The 14780-nt window shown below is 50.1% G+C and overlaps 1 protein-coding gene across 5 annotated transcripts in view; it reads left to right on the forward strand.

Moving 5' to 3' along the window:
* The window catches only part of WDTC1 (WD and tetratricopeptide repeats 1), a 1302054-nt gene that overhangs the window by 398363 nt on the left and 888911 nt on the right, over window positions 1–14780 (forward strand). For all 5 annotated transcript variants that reach the window (XM_069622886.1, XM_069622890.1, XM_069622889.1 and 2 more), the window contains one exon: window positions 9185–9367. In XM_069622886.1, coding sequence (XP_069478987.1) covers window positions 9185–9367 — 183 coding nt within the window. The remainder of the gene's footprint in view (window positions 1–9184; window positions 9368–14780) is intronic.

A 14780-nucleotide genomic window follows, 5' to 3' on the forward strand; every position in this document is an offset into this window, starting at 1 on the left:
TCCTTATTGCGATCCTATTTCTCCCCCCCCCCCCCATAGGAATGAACGCGTTATTGTATTTAGTTTGGTGGAAAAGGCCCTGGGTATGTTGTATGGGATGTTCGTGAGGAAGTATAGTAGGCGGGGCAGCACCACCATTTTCAGGAGGGCTGCTCTTCCCATAATTCCCAGTGGTAGTGTCCCCCAGAAGGTCATTGACCGCTGCGTTCTATCTAGAACGACGAGCGTGTTGGATGCGTGGGTATCAACGGTATTTTGATGTATCCCTATACCCAGATATTTAAAGGTGCGGGGCGCCCACATCAGACCCAGGTCTGGCAAACACTGGGGGGGGGGGGAGTGTTTCAGTTGTGCCAAGGGGAAGAGGAAGGACTTCTCTCTATTAATCGCTATGCCCGAAAGCTTAGTGTAGGCCCCGATCGCCTCTAGGATGCAGGGTAGGTTAGTGGTTGGCTCGCGTACGAATAGGAGCATATCGTCCGCGTGTAGCGAGATTTGGTGGAGCACCCCATCTATGTCCAGTCCGGTATCTCTATATTCTGCTCTAAGGAATACCGCAAATGGCTCTAGAGCCAGGATATATAACATTGGCGATAGCGGGCACCCCTGCTCGGTTCCCCTGTGTATCTTCCACTCCTCGGAAAATCGCCCCGTTTTCACCCTTGCTCGGGGTTCCCTGTACAGTAACCTGATCCACCGGAGGTACCCCTCCCCGATACCAAAGTGGGCGAGTACACCCATCAGCCATTCCCAACGCACAGAATCGAAAGCTTTGACAGCGTCTAAAGACACTATTACACTCTCGTCTGGCAGTCGATTTGTCTCATCTATCACATGGTGAAGTCTGCAGAGGTTCCAGGACGTGTTCCTTCCCTGAACGTAGCCCGTTTGGTCCGGGTGGATCAGCGTGGATATTACCTGTTTTAAGCGGTTGGCTAGGACCGCCGTTAATATTTTGGCATCCTGATTAATAAGGGATATTGGCCTATAGGAGGCGCATTTCCTGGGGGGCTTCCCTGATTTGAGAATCGGGACAATTATCGATTCCGACATGCTTGTCGGGAGACGCATGGTCTTGTATGCGTCTTGGAATGTCTCAAGCAATTTCGGGGCAATGGCGCTCTTGTACGTCTTGTAGAATTCCCCCGGAAGCCCATCCGGGCCCGGGGTTTTGCCGGTGGGAAGCTCTGCGATCACCATCTCTATTTCTTCCACCGTGAGGGGTGCATCCAGCAGCTGGGCCTGTTCCTCCTCCAGCCTCGGCAACCCTATTTCTACCAGTGCATCTGTTATGTCCTCCGGGTCTATTTCTGGATTCGGGGTGTACAATTGCTCATAAAAACGCACAAACATTGCGTTAATGTGCCCTTGGTCCCTGATCTCTGCCCCAGTGTGATCTTCTAACACCGTTATGGGATCTTTTTTATTCTCTTGTCTGGTAAGCCAGGCCAGGAGCCTGCTAGGTTTATCCCCTTCCGCGTGTAACCGCTGTAGGTACCTCCCATAGTTTAGCCTCCCTAGTTTTTCCCAGAGTAACATACATTTAGTCCGCAGCTCTATCAGCTCTCCATGTTCCTCCCCCTCTAGTCCAGCTCGTTGTTCTCTCAAGTCAATCACCCTCTCGAGTTTATTCAATTCCCTCATGGCCGCCCCCGTCAATCCTCCTGTTTTGCCTATTGCCGCTCCCCTTATTACCACCTTGAATGCGTCCCATAATACGGCACCACTCTCAACACTGCCCTTGTTTTGCTCAAAATAATCATCGATCACCTCGCGGAGGTGTTCCTCAAATTCACCCTCCCTCAGGGCCTCTGCTCGAAGTCGCCACGTTGGGATAGGGGCTTTCCTATTGGTGTGTGCCCATGTCGCCACTACTGAGGCATGATCAGAGAGTGTGCGTGCTTTAATGGTGATTCCCGTGATATCTTGTAGTGATTCCCTGCCCACGAATATGTAGTCCATACGTGTAAATGTTCCATGTGGTGCGCTGTAGTGTGTATAACCCCTCCCTTCCCCGTGTACCTCCCTCCAAACGTCTTCTAGCTGTAGCTGGTCCAGGATCCCACACAGTTCTTTGGCTGGAGGCACCGGCTTCTTGTATTTATTATCAGATCTGTCGAGGAGGGGATTCAAGGTGCAGTTGAAGTCGCCGGCCCAGATGAACGTCGCCTCCCTATATTGCGCTAACTTGGGCGCTAGCTTCCTGAAGAAGTCCGTTGCATCAGTATTCAGTGCGTAGGTGTTGACCAGGCTTACCTCCTTGTTTTCTAGCATGCCGTGCACCAATACCAGCCGTCCCTCTGTGTCGGTCTCCTACTTGAGTAGCTGGAATGGGACCTCCGGGGCAATCCATATTAGTACACCTTGTGCGTAGCTTGAATATGTGGCGCTGTAAATCTGTCCTCCCCATTTCTTGTCCACCTTGGCCTGCCTGTCTCTTGTGAGGTGTCTCCTGCAACATCGCTATCTTGATTTTCATCCGGTTTAGCCAGGCATAAACCCTAAGTCTCTTGACATACGCATTGAGTCCTCTCACATTCCAGGTGGCTTTCGTCAGTTCATCCGGTTCCATGATCCCCTTTGTTTGCTTGTCTTCCGTGTCCCACTGCCATGTCCTTGCACTCTGCGCTTTATTCCTCTCGTACCCATCTCCCTCGGTGTCCTGGTCGCGGATCTATGCCTCTCGATGCAGCGGCTGCTGCTGCCACATGGGTCCTGTCCCATGTTGCTCCGGTCGCTTATTGTGTGTATTATTTCAGTGTTCTCTACAATAGTCCTTCCGTAGTTTGTGCCTTGTACTGCCCATTCACTCCATTAAAGTCCATAACTTCAAAAATGTAATGTAATGTAATGGGCGCAGACTCGCCGCAGCGTGATGCCTTAAAACTGACATCCAAACTGATAGTTCATTCTTCTCGGGGGTGCCGCTTCTCTCAGCCAATGCAGCTAAAGTGGGGCCGATTGCTCCTCCATGCTTACTGCTAGCTCCATTTAACTTACGTAATGCTTATTTTCTTGTTCCAGGTTGCCTTTGTTACTTCTCATCGGGGTCTATTTCCAGGATTATTAGCGTTTCTCTGCCTCAACTGGGGAAGCCTTGAGTCCATCCAGCTGTGGGCTTCTTCAGTGGAGTCGAAAAAACATGTTTTGCCTTGGTGTATCACCTTGAGTTTAGCGGGGAACAGGAGCATGTATCTCACCCCCGCGGTCCTGAGGCGTTCTTTTGTTGGGCCGAACTGTGCTCGTTGCCTCTGTACCATGGCCGTATAGTCCGGATACATTGTGATCTTGGAAGAGTTCCTGATGATTCTCCCCCCCCCCTTAAGAACGCTAGTATTTTCTCCCTGTCTTTGTAGTTCATGATCCTAGCAATCATCGCTCTCGGGGGGGGCACCCGGTTGGGGTCTTCCAGTCAGGGCTCTGTGTGCCCTTTCTACCACAAAGCCCTGGGCTAGTGCACCTACTCCGTCCTCCTGGAGGAGCATGTTCTCGACGTATTCAGTGGGGTCTTTGCCCTCCTCACCTTCCAGAATTCCAATTATGCGGATGTTGTTCCTCCGCGCTCTCCCCTCTGCGTCTTCTGCTCTCCTTTCTAGAACCTTAATTCTCTGTAGTACCTCCGACATCTGTGTCTGCGTTACCACAACCCCCGCCGTATTTTGCTGCACCTGCTGTTCCGTCGCCGTCACTCTCTCTGTAGGGTTCCTCGCATCCTGGCGGAGAAGGCCCACATCTACCATTACTGTATCCAGTTTATTTTCTAGAGATGCTTTCAGGGCCCCGATTGCTGTGTCCATTTTATTTTCGAGCGATTCTTTCATTGAGGCGGTTGCTTCCAGTATCGTGCCTTCGTTGGCTGGTGCCACTGGGCGCGACGTGTCATCCGCGGCTGCTGCTTTGTCCACCGACGGCGACAGTTTATGTCGGAAGCCATCGTAAAAGTCTCCATGCTTACTTGCTTAGTTTTCCCCTCCACTTTCTTGTTCGGCATCGTGGGGGAGCCGCCCTCTGCCTGCGTCGCCGGTAGCGGTCTTGACTGCGCTCCACGTGCCGTAGCCCCTGCTTTTCCGTCGCCCTGCTCCCGGTGTTTTACGGGTCTCTCCTTATATTGGGTTTATTGCACTCTTCCGGCGGGTGTATTCGTTAGGGCCTCGCGGGTGTCGCTTCGGGTTCGGGCCTTCCCGTGCCTGCTGCGTATGTCGCCTCACCGTGTCAGGGGCCTTCCCGCCTCCACGTCCCACTTCCACCAGCCGCACCGATCTCCGTCGCGGGGTTGATTCAGGCTCGGGTCTACCCCACACTTTTTGTTATGCGCGTGATGTGTCCCTCTCCTGTGGATTCACCAGTTCATTCTGTATTATGCGGCCGGGGTCCTCCCACAGGTCGCGCGTCCTTCATTTTGATTTCGCAGGGCGATTCCCCTCCGGCGGTCTATCTCCTTTTCCACCGCCCGGTTTCCTCCGGGGGCTTCGCTGGGTGGGCAGCAGGTGTTCCTGTCTCTGCGGGGAGACTTTGGCGGTCTTCTGGAACCAATTTATGCTAGTTTTTATCGGATTTTGTCAGGATCGCTCCGGAGCTCCTCGGCAGCGCGTCTCACTACATCGGCCGCTAAGCCACGCCCCCCCCACCTCTTTCCTTCCTACCTCCACATCCAAGCTTCTCCTCCTCTGAGACTTCAATATTCACTTTGATTCGCCCACTGGACTCTTCCGCAGCCTCTGTGACATTCTTTCCCTCACCATTCTTCCCTCTGGTCTGACACACTCAGCCGGACATACCTTGTCTGCTTTCATCTCAGCAGACATCCCCTTCTCCAACCTTCTCACTGCACTCTCTCCTGGCCTGACCATCCTCTCCTTTCCTCTCACCTTCGATCTCTTAGGTCCCACCGCTAAGCCTCTGCCTGCACTGCCAGTCTCCTTTTCCGTCATCCGACCGATAAAGTGAGTATCGGTTGCTGCTGTTGCTGCCACTTTTATTCCCCCTATCTCTCGTGCCACAGACTCCCACACTGACTCTGCCTTTGCTAATCTGCACCGCTCTATCACCAACACCCTGAACATCCTTGCTCCTGTCATGAGGATCTGCATGAAGCCTGCCTGCAAGCGCAACACCTGGTATTACTCCGATCTAGCCTCTCTGAAACGCAAGTGCAGAGTTGCTGGGCAGAATCGGTGGGAATCAGGCACATCCTCAGCCAGACTGGCCTGCCGCCTGCTCCAAAGGCAATACAGACTATCCATCTGCTCAGAGAAGAGGGCCCATATCCAAGCCTGAACCTCTGGGGCCACTAACAACACGGGCAAACTGTTTAAAATCTACAAGGAACTACCCAATCCTACTGCAGTCTCCACTTCTCCCCTGCCATCCCTGACGCTCTATACTTCACTGTTCTCCAACTTTTCAACCAAAACTCAGGATAGCCTGTCCTCATTCTCCTCTACACCCCACCTTCATCCCTCCCCAGCTCTCAGGCCTCCCTTGACCCCCCCGCCTCCCTTCCTACTTTCTTCTTTCTCGCCCATAGCACCGGATGAGGTCTCTAGACAAGTTCTCTCTATGAAAATCTCCTCCCAACAGGTGCTCCCCTGCTCCTCCAGAACTATTAAGGGCAACATTGCCTCCCTTGCGACAGCCTTGGCCGATTTCTGTAATTGCTTGTTTGCCACTTGCTCCTTCCAACTACCCCTCAAGCTCTTCCTTGTGCATCCTCTCCTCAAAAAGCCCTCTGCCTACCCCTCCTGCCTGGCTAACTACCACCCTATCTCCATTACCCTCTTCCTGGGCAAACTCCTGGAGAAGCTGGTCATCTCCTAATTGTTCCAACACACTTAATCTGTTGGTTGTTTCCATGACCACCAGTCTGGCCTCAGAGCAGCCAGAGGCACGGAAACTGCTCTACTGAACACTCGTGAAGACTTGCTCTCAAATCACAATCCCAACTATGTCTGTTCTCATCCTTCTGGATCTTTCCTCTGCCTTTGACATGGTCAATCATGCTACCCTGACAAATTGGCTCTGTGACACCCTTGGCATCATGGGTCTGGTACTGGACTGGTTGACCCTTTTCCTCTCTGACCAACCTTCCCAAGTTCAACTGGGCCCTTTTCTCGCCCCTATCACACTCTCCACCTACAGCGTCCATCAAGGCTCTATCCTTTCACTGTGGCTCTTCAAAATCTACTTAGCACCTCTGGCCCACTAGATCTCCTCCTTCTCTCTTCACTTCAAGTGTTATGCAGACAACACACAGCTCTCCTTCAAACTTCCCTCCACTGCCTCCTCTTCCTCCTTTCTCATTCCCGACTGCTCTTCAGGCATGTTGTGCTGCCAATGAGCTCTGCCTTAATGCCAGTAAGACTGAGATCCTTCTCATTGGGACTCCTGCTCCATAGCTCTGGTTCTCTCTAGGCTGGACTATTGCAACAGCCTCTATGCAGTTGTTTGTGTTCTAAAGTGTATGGGATTCGGCTTACACTCTGCCCTAATCGGTCCTCATTCTTTCATGACCACATATTCCTTTCCCTCTCATTGCCCATCTTTCTCCTCTTGCTAGTCTTCTCCTGCAACTCCACCCACCTCGACTCTTTCTACTCTTTCTCTGCCCCTCCCATGTCTCTCCTTTACCCTTCTTAATCTCGCCTCCACCAGTTGATGTTACTACTCCCCTTTCCAGACTTCTGCTTCTCCCTCCACACTAGTACTCCCTCTTCCGGACTACTACTCCCTCCTACATACTACTATGACCACTCCACCCAAACTCCTACTCGGTCACCCTCATTTCACTCACACAAACACTTCACATAAACTCCCTACACTTACTCTCCTAGCAATGCTTTTTACTCACTTGCGCACAGTGACAACGCTGTACCCTTGCACTCACTAATAATACCTCACCCACTCCTGAAATTGCCTCCATGCTCACTTCACCTTCCATCCTCGTGCTGGTCTCTTGGTATGCCACCTTGTCCTCCTGTCACCTCGCCCGAACAACCCAAATGTTCCTGCTTCTTGTTAACCTCTTTATGCCCCCCTCTCCTGCCACTTACCCAGTACCCCCCCCCCCCTAGGGAGGTGTTGCAAGCAGAAAATATGTTAGAGGGCTAAGTCCTGCCCCTTTTCTCTGCGCAGTACCACTGCAGAGGTTATGGCGGCTACGATAGCACAGTGTCCAGGTACGCATTAAGGTGCCTTGGGCTGGGTGCCCCTAAGTAAGATAACAACAAACAGGGTTTAGCTGTTGTAAGACAAAAGGGCACGGGCAAGCCGTTGATTTCCTTTGAACCGTTAATAGGATTAGGCGTGATGACACAAAAACAACGGTTTTACAGGAAAAAATTGATTCATAAGTTTCAATGAAACAAAGAACTGGAAGTAGAATTTCTCTAACTCGAGTGTAAGGGGTAGAGGGAGGAGGGGAGGGTGGCAGATCCACTAATGTGGATACAGTACTGTCCAGAACTGGGGATTAGATTCTGTAGCGCCCCTTGGTTTAGTCCCTGGTGGTCTAGCGAGCCTTCTGTAGGCTGAGGGCATTTGCTGCCAAGGCATGGGTGCGTTATGCAGCCTTGCCTGCAGATGAGTAGGCATAGCAATGCCTTCCGTGGCCCCTCTCTCCTTTTGCTAGTTCTCCACTTTCGGCATCAGAGCACGATCAGCGCGAAATGCTGGAGTGCTACTCTCACTCAGCCAGGTCCAGGAAGTCGGGTTTCATAATGCATACAGCGTGTGACGCTGGAGGGCTGTTCTCTCTCTGCAGGGTGTTGCTCTTACACTGGTGTGCTATGCTGGCTCTAGGGGAAATATAATCTTGCAAGCATCTTGTTTGGGAGGCATGTTGTGTGACAAAGGGTTACTGCACATAAACAGGCTGCCGCAAAAGGGGGGAAAGGAATTGGGGCCCTCATCTGGTGAAGGACTGACTCTGGCTTTTTCCATGGTAGGCCTCCCACCCAAGGTTAAGAGGGCATCCCATCCCCTTTTAATGAGGCCAAGGTACTAGCCTTGTCACAAAGTGTTATCATTGGTATCCTGTAATGAATTGTGTGTTTTAATGTCTGGTTCCCTTCTCTGCCCACCTATTGTCTTTTTGTGTTATGTGCCTAGGAATGGGATGCGTCTTTGACATTTACTGTTTTTATAATGCACTTCGCGCGTGTGTGTGTGTGTGTGTGTGCGCGTGTGTGTGCGCGTGTGTGTGCGCGTGTGTGCGCGTGTGCGCGTGTGTGTGCGCGCGTGTGTGTGTGTGCGCGTGTGTGTGTGTGTGTGTTATAATTGTACCTCTGCGTCAATCTGCTTCCCCTTTCTAGAGTTAAACCTGAAGTCTCTGCCACTGTAGCATTTTAAGAGAGGTTATGCTTTCCTTTTGGGTGGGTGCTGTACTCCACCTTAAGGTTAGCAGTTGTACACCCCTCACCAAAAGCTGGTGCTAATATCGCCTTAACAGCAAATTAGAAAATAATTCCAATGTTGGCCCTGTCTGGGGTTTAGTCTGTTGACCGTCACTTGACTGCCACATGGGGATAAGACTGTTCAGGCTCCTGTAATTGACCCTTTTATCCTGATTGCCATTCAAGATTGTTGGGTGGTTAAGATTTCTGCGACTGTCCCCTGCCTTAGGGTGGGGATCTAGTGAGCGTGGTATGGTCATTCTATCTCCGTATCCGCTTGCTCGTGGTGACGCCTGACCGCCTCATTGGTGAAACCCTGAGTGCGGCAGGAGACTATGTCGCATCCCTCAAAAATATGATTCTGTATTTGGTTGCTTTGTAGTTTATAATAAAGTTACAAATATGAAATGACATGCTGGAAAAAGCAGTTACTTTTCTGCAATAATAGTTCTCCAGCATGAATGCCTTAATTATTCATAAATGACATGTCCTTCCTACCCTTTTTCAAAGGCGTGACAATGTATTTTCATGCCTCAAAAATCTAACCTGAAGATGTCTTTTGTGAAATGCATTACGGGAGGTCTTTTCCTAACAGTGCTCAGTATTTTAATGTGCTTATTGCTAAATACATTTTCTGAATGTTAGTCTAAGGTTCTAGATCAGTGGAGGATTCATCTGGCAGAATAAGTGCCTTGTGCCAATGGCAGTGATGCGACACTTGCCAGGTCTCACACAAAATGAGTTTTTTCATCCAGTCACATTGTATAACTGTTCTCTTCCTTAACCCCTTGCAGGCAGTATGATCTCAGAGATAATAGCAAGCGCTCTGATGTCCTGATTGACCTGACAGAGTACTGCGGCCAGATGGTGGAGGCCAAGTGTCTAGCCGTGAACCCCCAAGACAACAATTACTTGGCAGTGGGTGCCAGCGGCCCCTTCGTGCGGATCTATGACATCCGCATGATCCACAACCACAGGTGAGTTTGGAGCCATGCTGCAGCCTAACAAAGAGGGTGAACACTATACTTGCAAGTTAGAGAAGGGTATATTTGTAGCCAGAGGAAAAAGACGGTAGGGTGAACTGTGTTATGAGTGTGCTTGGCCCATAGGTAGTTTTAATGGCGTTGTCCTACCTTAGATCCAGTATAAATTCATAGTTTGGTTTGACCAATTATCTGCGCTCACCAACAAGTATTTTATTTATCAGGATTTTTCTATTTCCCACTAGCGGGAATCATTCATGCTCAGTATTAAATATACCATCAGTTATATCAAATTACAGTATATCCGCAAATGATGGTCATGATATTAGATCTCATAAAGAAAATGTATTCTATTGGAATAGCCACAGAACATTTAGTTGTATCAGACAATGAATGATTGGTTATTTACTTATTTAATTTAACAAGGATATTTAGATAGTAATTTAAGAAGTGATGTAGAGCTAAACCATCTCCAAATCAACGGATGAATCATTTATATTTGAAGGATTTTCCTGCAAGATTGTTTTAGAAGAATATCACTGGGCAGACACATTGTTTTATTGAAGTAAACGAATATCATTATGGATTCCTAATGATTTCTCTACAGAAAACCTATACTATTTTAACAAAACAATCATAGCCATATTTATTTTTTTAAAACTCTTTTTTATTAGTGGTTCGGAAACACAAACGCAGTACCAGCAGCATCGTACAAATTAAAATCAACATGATACGGAAATAGAGAGGTAGCAGTACATATAACCTGAATCAACCAGGGGCATCGAGTCTAAACATCACTGTCATCATATTGCCCTCCAGGCCTTAACAGTACAACTAACCGGGTTGAAATCAAACGTGTCCTTATAGTGGGCAACAAAGATTATGGACTGTATGTTCGTGGGAGCGTTGGTGAGTTCCTCTACATCAACATGCGGTGGGCCGCCATCCCTGGAATACCAATACTTGGAGAACTGGGCCTGGGACACATAATAATATAATTCAAAGTCCGGGGCCGCCAGGCCGCCCGACGAGTATGGTTCAGTTATTTTTCCCCACCCAATTCTGAGAGTCTCCCCATGCCAAAGGAAGGCTGTAGCCGTTGACTTAAGTTTAGTGAAGAAGCGTCTTCCCGGCCAAATCGGTATGTTTACAAACAGGTATAGCAGTTTAGGTAGAACTACCATTTTAAGAACCGCTACCCTGCCATGTAATGATATCGGAAGGCGGTCCCATAATAGAAGCTTGGTTTTTAGGGCCTGTAATGTGGCGTCGTGGTTATCAGCGTATAACCTATCCTTACCGTGTGACACAAGTATTCCCAAGTATCTGATGGATTCACTAGACCATTTCAGCCCACCCAATGAGCTAGGGCAGCCGGTTGTCTGTGTGAGAGGGAAGACCTCCGATTTATCCTTATTTATGGAGTAGCCAGATTATGAAGTGAACTCTTGAATTTCCGCCATCACAGGCTCTAAGTTGTTTTTCGGTTCACGGATATACAGGAGCGTGTCGTCCGCGTACAGAGAGAACAGTTGGGTCGCCCCCTTTAGGTTAATGCCCCTGTTGGAATGTCGAAGCCTGGCCGCTATTGCCATTTGTTCTATTGTCAGGGCAAATAGTATAGGCGAAAACGGGCAGCCCTGCCTAGTGCCCCGTCCCAGAAGAAACATATCTGAAATTGCCTTGTTGGTTAGGACCCGGGCCCCGGGTTTTGTGTAAAGCAATTTCACGTACCTGATGAAGTTCGGGCCTATCCCAAATGCCTCAAGTACTGCTAGTAAGTAGGCCCAGGACACCGAATCGAAGACCTTTTCAGCATCCAATGAAACGGCCACAGCGTTTCTTCCCGGGTCAATCTGGGCCATTATGCCAAATAGCCTACGGCGGTTAAGCGCAGTAGATCTAGCGGGGACAAACCCATTCTGATCCGGGTGAACGAGTGTCTGAACCGCCGGTAAAAGCCTGTTGGCCAGTACCTGGCCGAATATTTTGGCATCTGTATTAATAAGAGATGGCGGGTCTATAGGACGACATATCCTGTGGAGGGCGGCGAGGTTTAGGGGGAACAGTTATCAACTCCTCTCTCATGGATGTTGGCAATATATTACATTCAAGGGATTCTTCCCAGACCCGCAGCAACAATGGAACAAGCTCAGCGCTGTATTCCTTGTAGAATTCTGCACCCAGGCCGTCTAACCCTGGAGCTTTATTAGACGTTAAATCTTTAATCGCCTCAGAGATCTCATCTGCAGTGATAGATTGGTCCAGTGTCAGGCGGGTCTCCTCTTGAGTTTCGCATCGACAATGCTGCAAGGTATGCCCCTATCTCAGTAGCCGATTTAGTGTCTCTATTTTTGTACAATTGTTCGTAAAACCCAGCAAACTCAGCATTAATCTCGTTCTCATTAACCAAAACCGCACCGTTGGGTTTCTGTATGCTGGTAATTTGATTAGTGTGCCTGTCCTGTTTGGGTAGATTAGAGAGTGTCCTACCCGCCTTGTTGCCCTCGCCATATCTCCGGGCTCGGATTGGTGCGGCAATGAACTGCACTTCCCTGGAGGCTAGTTTGTTAAATTCCTGGAGATGTTGTTGTATGTCAGCTAACAAGGCTTTGTCATGGGTGCGAGCATAAGTGTCCTCCAGAACTTTCAGTTTGCCTTCAGTCAGGGCTAGTTCAGCCCGCACTCCCTTAAGAAGACCCACAAATTTGGAAAGTAGCGTACCCCTGACCCAAACCTTGAAGGATTCCCACACAGTGGAGCATTTATCGACTGAGTCGATGTTAATCTCGAGGAACTCAGAAATCTCAGTGTGCAGTGCCTCCACCACCCCAGGGTCCCTCAGCGAACCCCTGGGCATCCTCCATCTCCTGGAGGGTCTAGGGCAGTTATGATACGTGACCTCCAATGTTATAGGGGCATGGTCAGACATTGTGCGAGCCAGTATTTCACATGCCTGTCTTCCTGCGATCAAAGAGGGGGAGACAAACCAGTAATCGATTCTGGAATCATGCACAGATGAATAGTACGTGTATCCCCTCGCAGTCGGGTGGAGGACACGCCAGGCATCCTCTAGGGAGAGCTGCAAAAGGATACTTTGCATAGTGAGGGCAGCCCTGGTTGGCGCTCTAACAATCGTGCTGGATCTATCAAGTCCCGGGTCCATAGCAATATTGAAATCCCCTCCCCAGATTATATTAGGAATATCTATTGCAGAGATCTGTTGGTATACATCCGTATAAAAGGCAGGGTCATCAATGTTCGGCCCATATGTGTTGACCAACAATATCTGCTGACCAGCGATCGTGCCCCAGACCAGAACATACCTACCCTGAGGGTCCCGTTTATGGCCTTCGAGTTGGAGCCCAAGATTCGGGTGTATAAGCGTAGCGACCCCCTGGACTGGGATGAGAAGTTGGTACAGAACCTGGACTTGCCCCAGCCAGGCAAAAGTAAATCATTTTCTGATGTTTGTTAATCTGCTTAGAATCACATGCTGTGCATAGGTCCGACATCCAGTGGTCACTGCGGAGTATTGCATTTTGTTTTTCATAGTCGAAAAGGGGACGTCGACAAGGCGTGTCTGTAACACTATCCCTATAGTGACGTGCGTTGTACCCACAATCCCTCACGCGTCGAGGTCCCTCAGATTGTTTTTTTCCGCCCAGCTACTGGTCGCCTTTATGCGGAGCTCCTAGAGAGACATTGCAAAATAGTTTCTTCGACCTTTGGTCGTTTGTCATTAATATCAATAACGTAGATTCCCCCCCCCCCCCTCGACGCAGAGTTGTTTCTCCGCCGAGCAAGATCTTCGACGCAAGGACGAGCGGAGGGGATCCTTCGGCGCTGGCGAACACGTGGCCAGGCCTCGCCGGCCATACACAGTATGGAGAGTGGGGTTTTGTGGTCTTTCTTTCTTCTCTTTAAGAATGCCTCTCTTTCCCCTCCCTCTCTTTTGAGGTCGTAGTCACACCTATTGCCCTCAGCTATGGAGAGGACGCCATTTAGGTTTTGCCCGCTTTGCAAGGGTAAATATACCTGGAAGGATAAGCACAAACGATGCAACCGTTGCTTACCCCTCGATCACCAAGAGGACGGCTGTGCGGCCTATAAATTACTAAAGCCCAAAACACTAAAAGACTGCAGGGTCAAAAGGTGGGCAGCCTACGCCATGTCTAGGCCTGACTCCTCGCCCGGTGCCGCCGCCAAGTGTGACGAGAACAGTGACTACACGGCCCCCGTAACGGAGGCTGTAGACCTCTCAAAGGAGCGTTCACGCTCCTCGTCGTCCGTCCCCGGCCCCGACAAGCCCGGCTCACGCCCAGCTTATGGGGATGAACACCCCGGCGACAAGGACGCACACGGAAAAACAACAAAGCACATACCCCCCGGCACGCATTCGTCAAAGACGAAGGCAGCCATAGCGCCAACGGGGACGCCGGGCCCACCGGCGTCTTCCGCCGACCGTAAGGGTCGTCAGCCCTCCCCGCCACCGCTTCCGCGACAGGCGACTGGGCATTCTATAAAAATAAGGGCGCTAGCACCAAAACTTCCGGCGACGCGCATCGCAAGAGCGCTCACGTTGCCAACAAGGACTCGAAGGGCAAAGGCTTGACGAGCAAAGGCTTGACGTTACATAGCGCGACAGCGACCGATCCCTCGGAAGAGAGAATGATCGCCGAAAGCCTCGCGCGCATAGCATCTAAGGACGACCAGAGACGTACGGCGAGTGTGACGCCGAAAACGGCGCACAAGGCCAAAGATACGCCGAAAGCGCCGGAAAACAGATCACTCCAGTTCCCGACGCCGACAGAAGGCCCTAGCCAGCGAGAAGGCTACTCAGAAGGCGAAGGCTCACTTTCTTCGACGTTATGGGACAGAACCAGACAATTACAGGAGGAAGAAACTCCTTTTTCATTCCCAGACCGTCCTGGCCGACCTCAGTGGACCTTTGAAAGGTTCCAGACCTGTATGGATAAACTAGACAGGTTCATGTCCATCCCAGAAGACAGGGCACCCACGAGACCAAGGGAGGCACCCCTGGAGAGTCTTAGGGCTAAATACCAAAAGTGTTATAACCACATACAGGAGGACATATACTCTTACAATCCCACTGAAGAAGACACCTTCTTCCAGGAGGAAGATGAGTTCACCTATGTTGAAGACCAATAAGAAGAGGAAGGTTTTCACGATGAAACTAACCTATGTAAGGAGGGATTCCAGGAGGACATAGGCGAGGGTGACCCAAATCCCTGGCAGTCACCGGCTAGGCCAACAGACACAGGCAGTAGCAGTATAGTCATCAGGTCTACTGAAACTACACCAGTCAGGAACCCTTCGCCTGTCGATGATCAACCTACCTTCAATGCACAGCTGAAGAAAGCAGCAGCACATTTCGACATTGAAA

This window comes from Ambystoma mexicanum, chromosome 11 (assembly GCF_040938575.1).
Source record: "Ambystoma mexicanum isolate Mex_15411 chromosome 11, UKY_AmexF1_1, whole genome shotgun sequence".
Lineage (NCBI taxonomy): Eukaryota > Metazoa > Chordata > Amphibia > Caudata > Ambystomatidae > Ambystoma > Ambystoma mexicanum.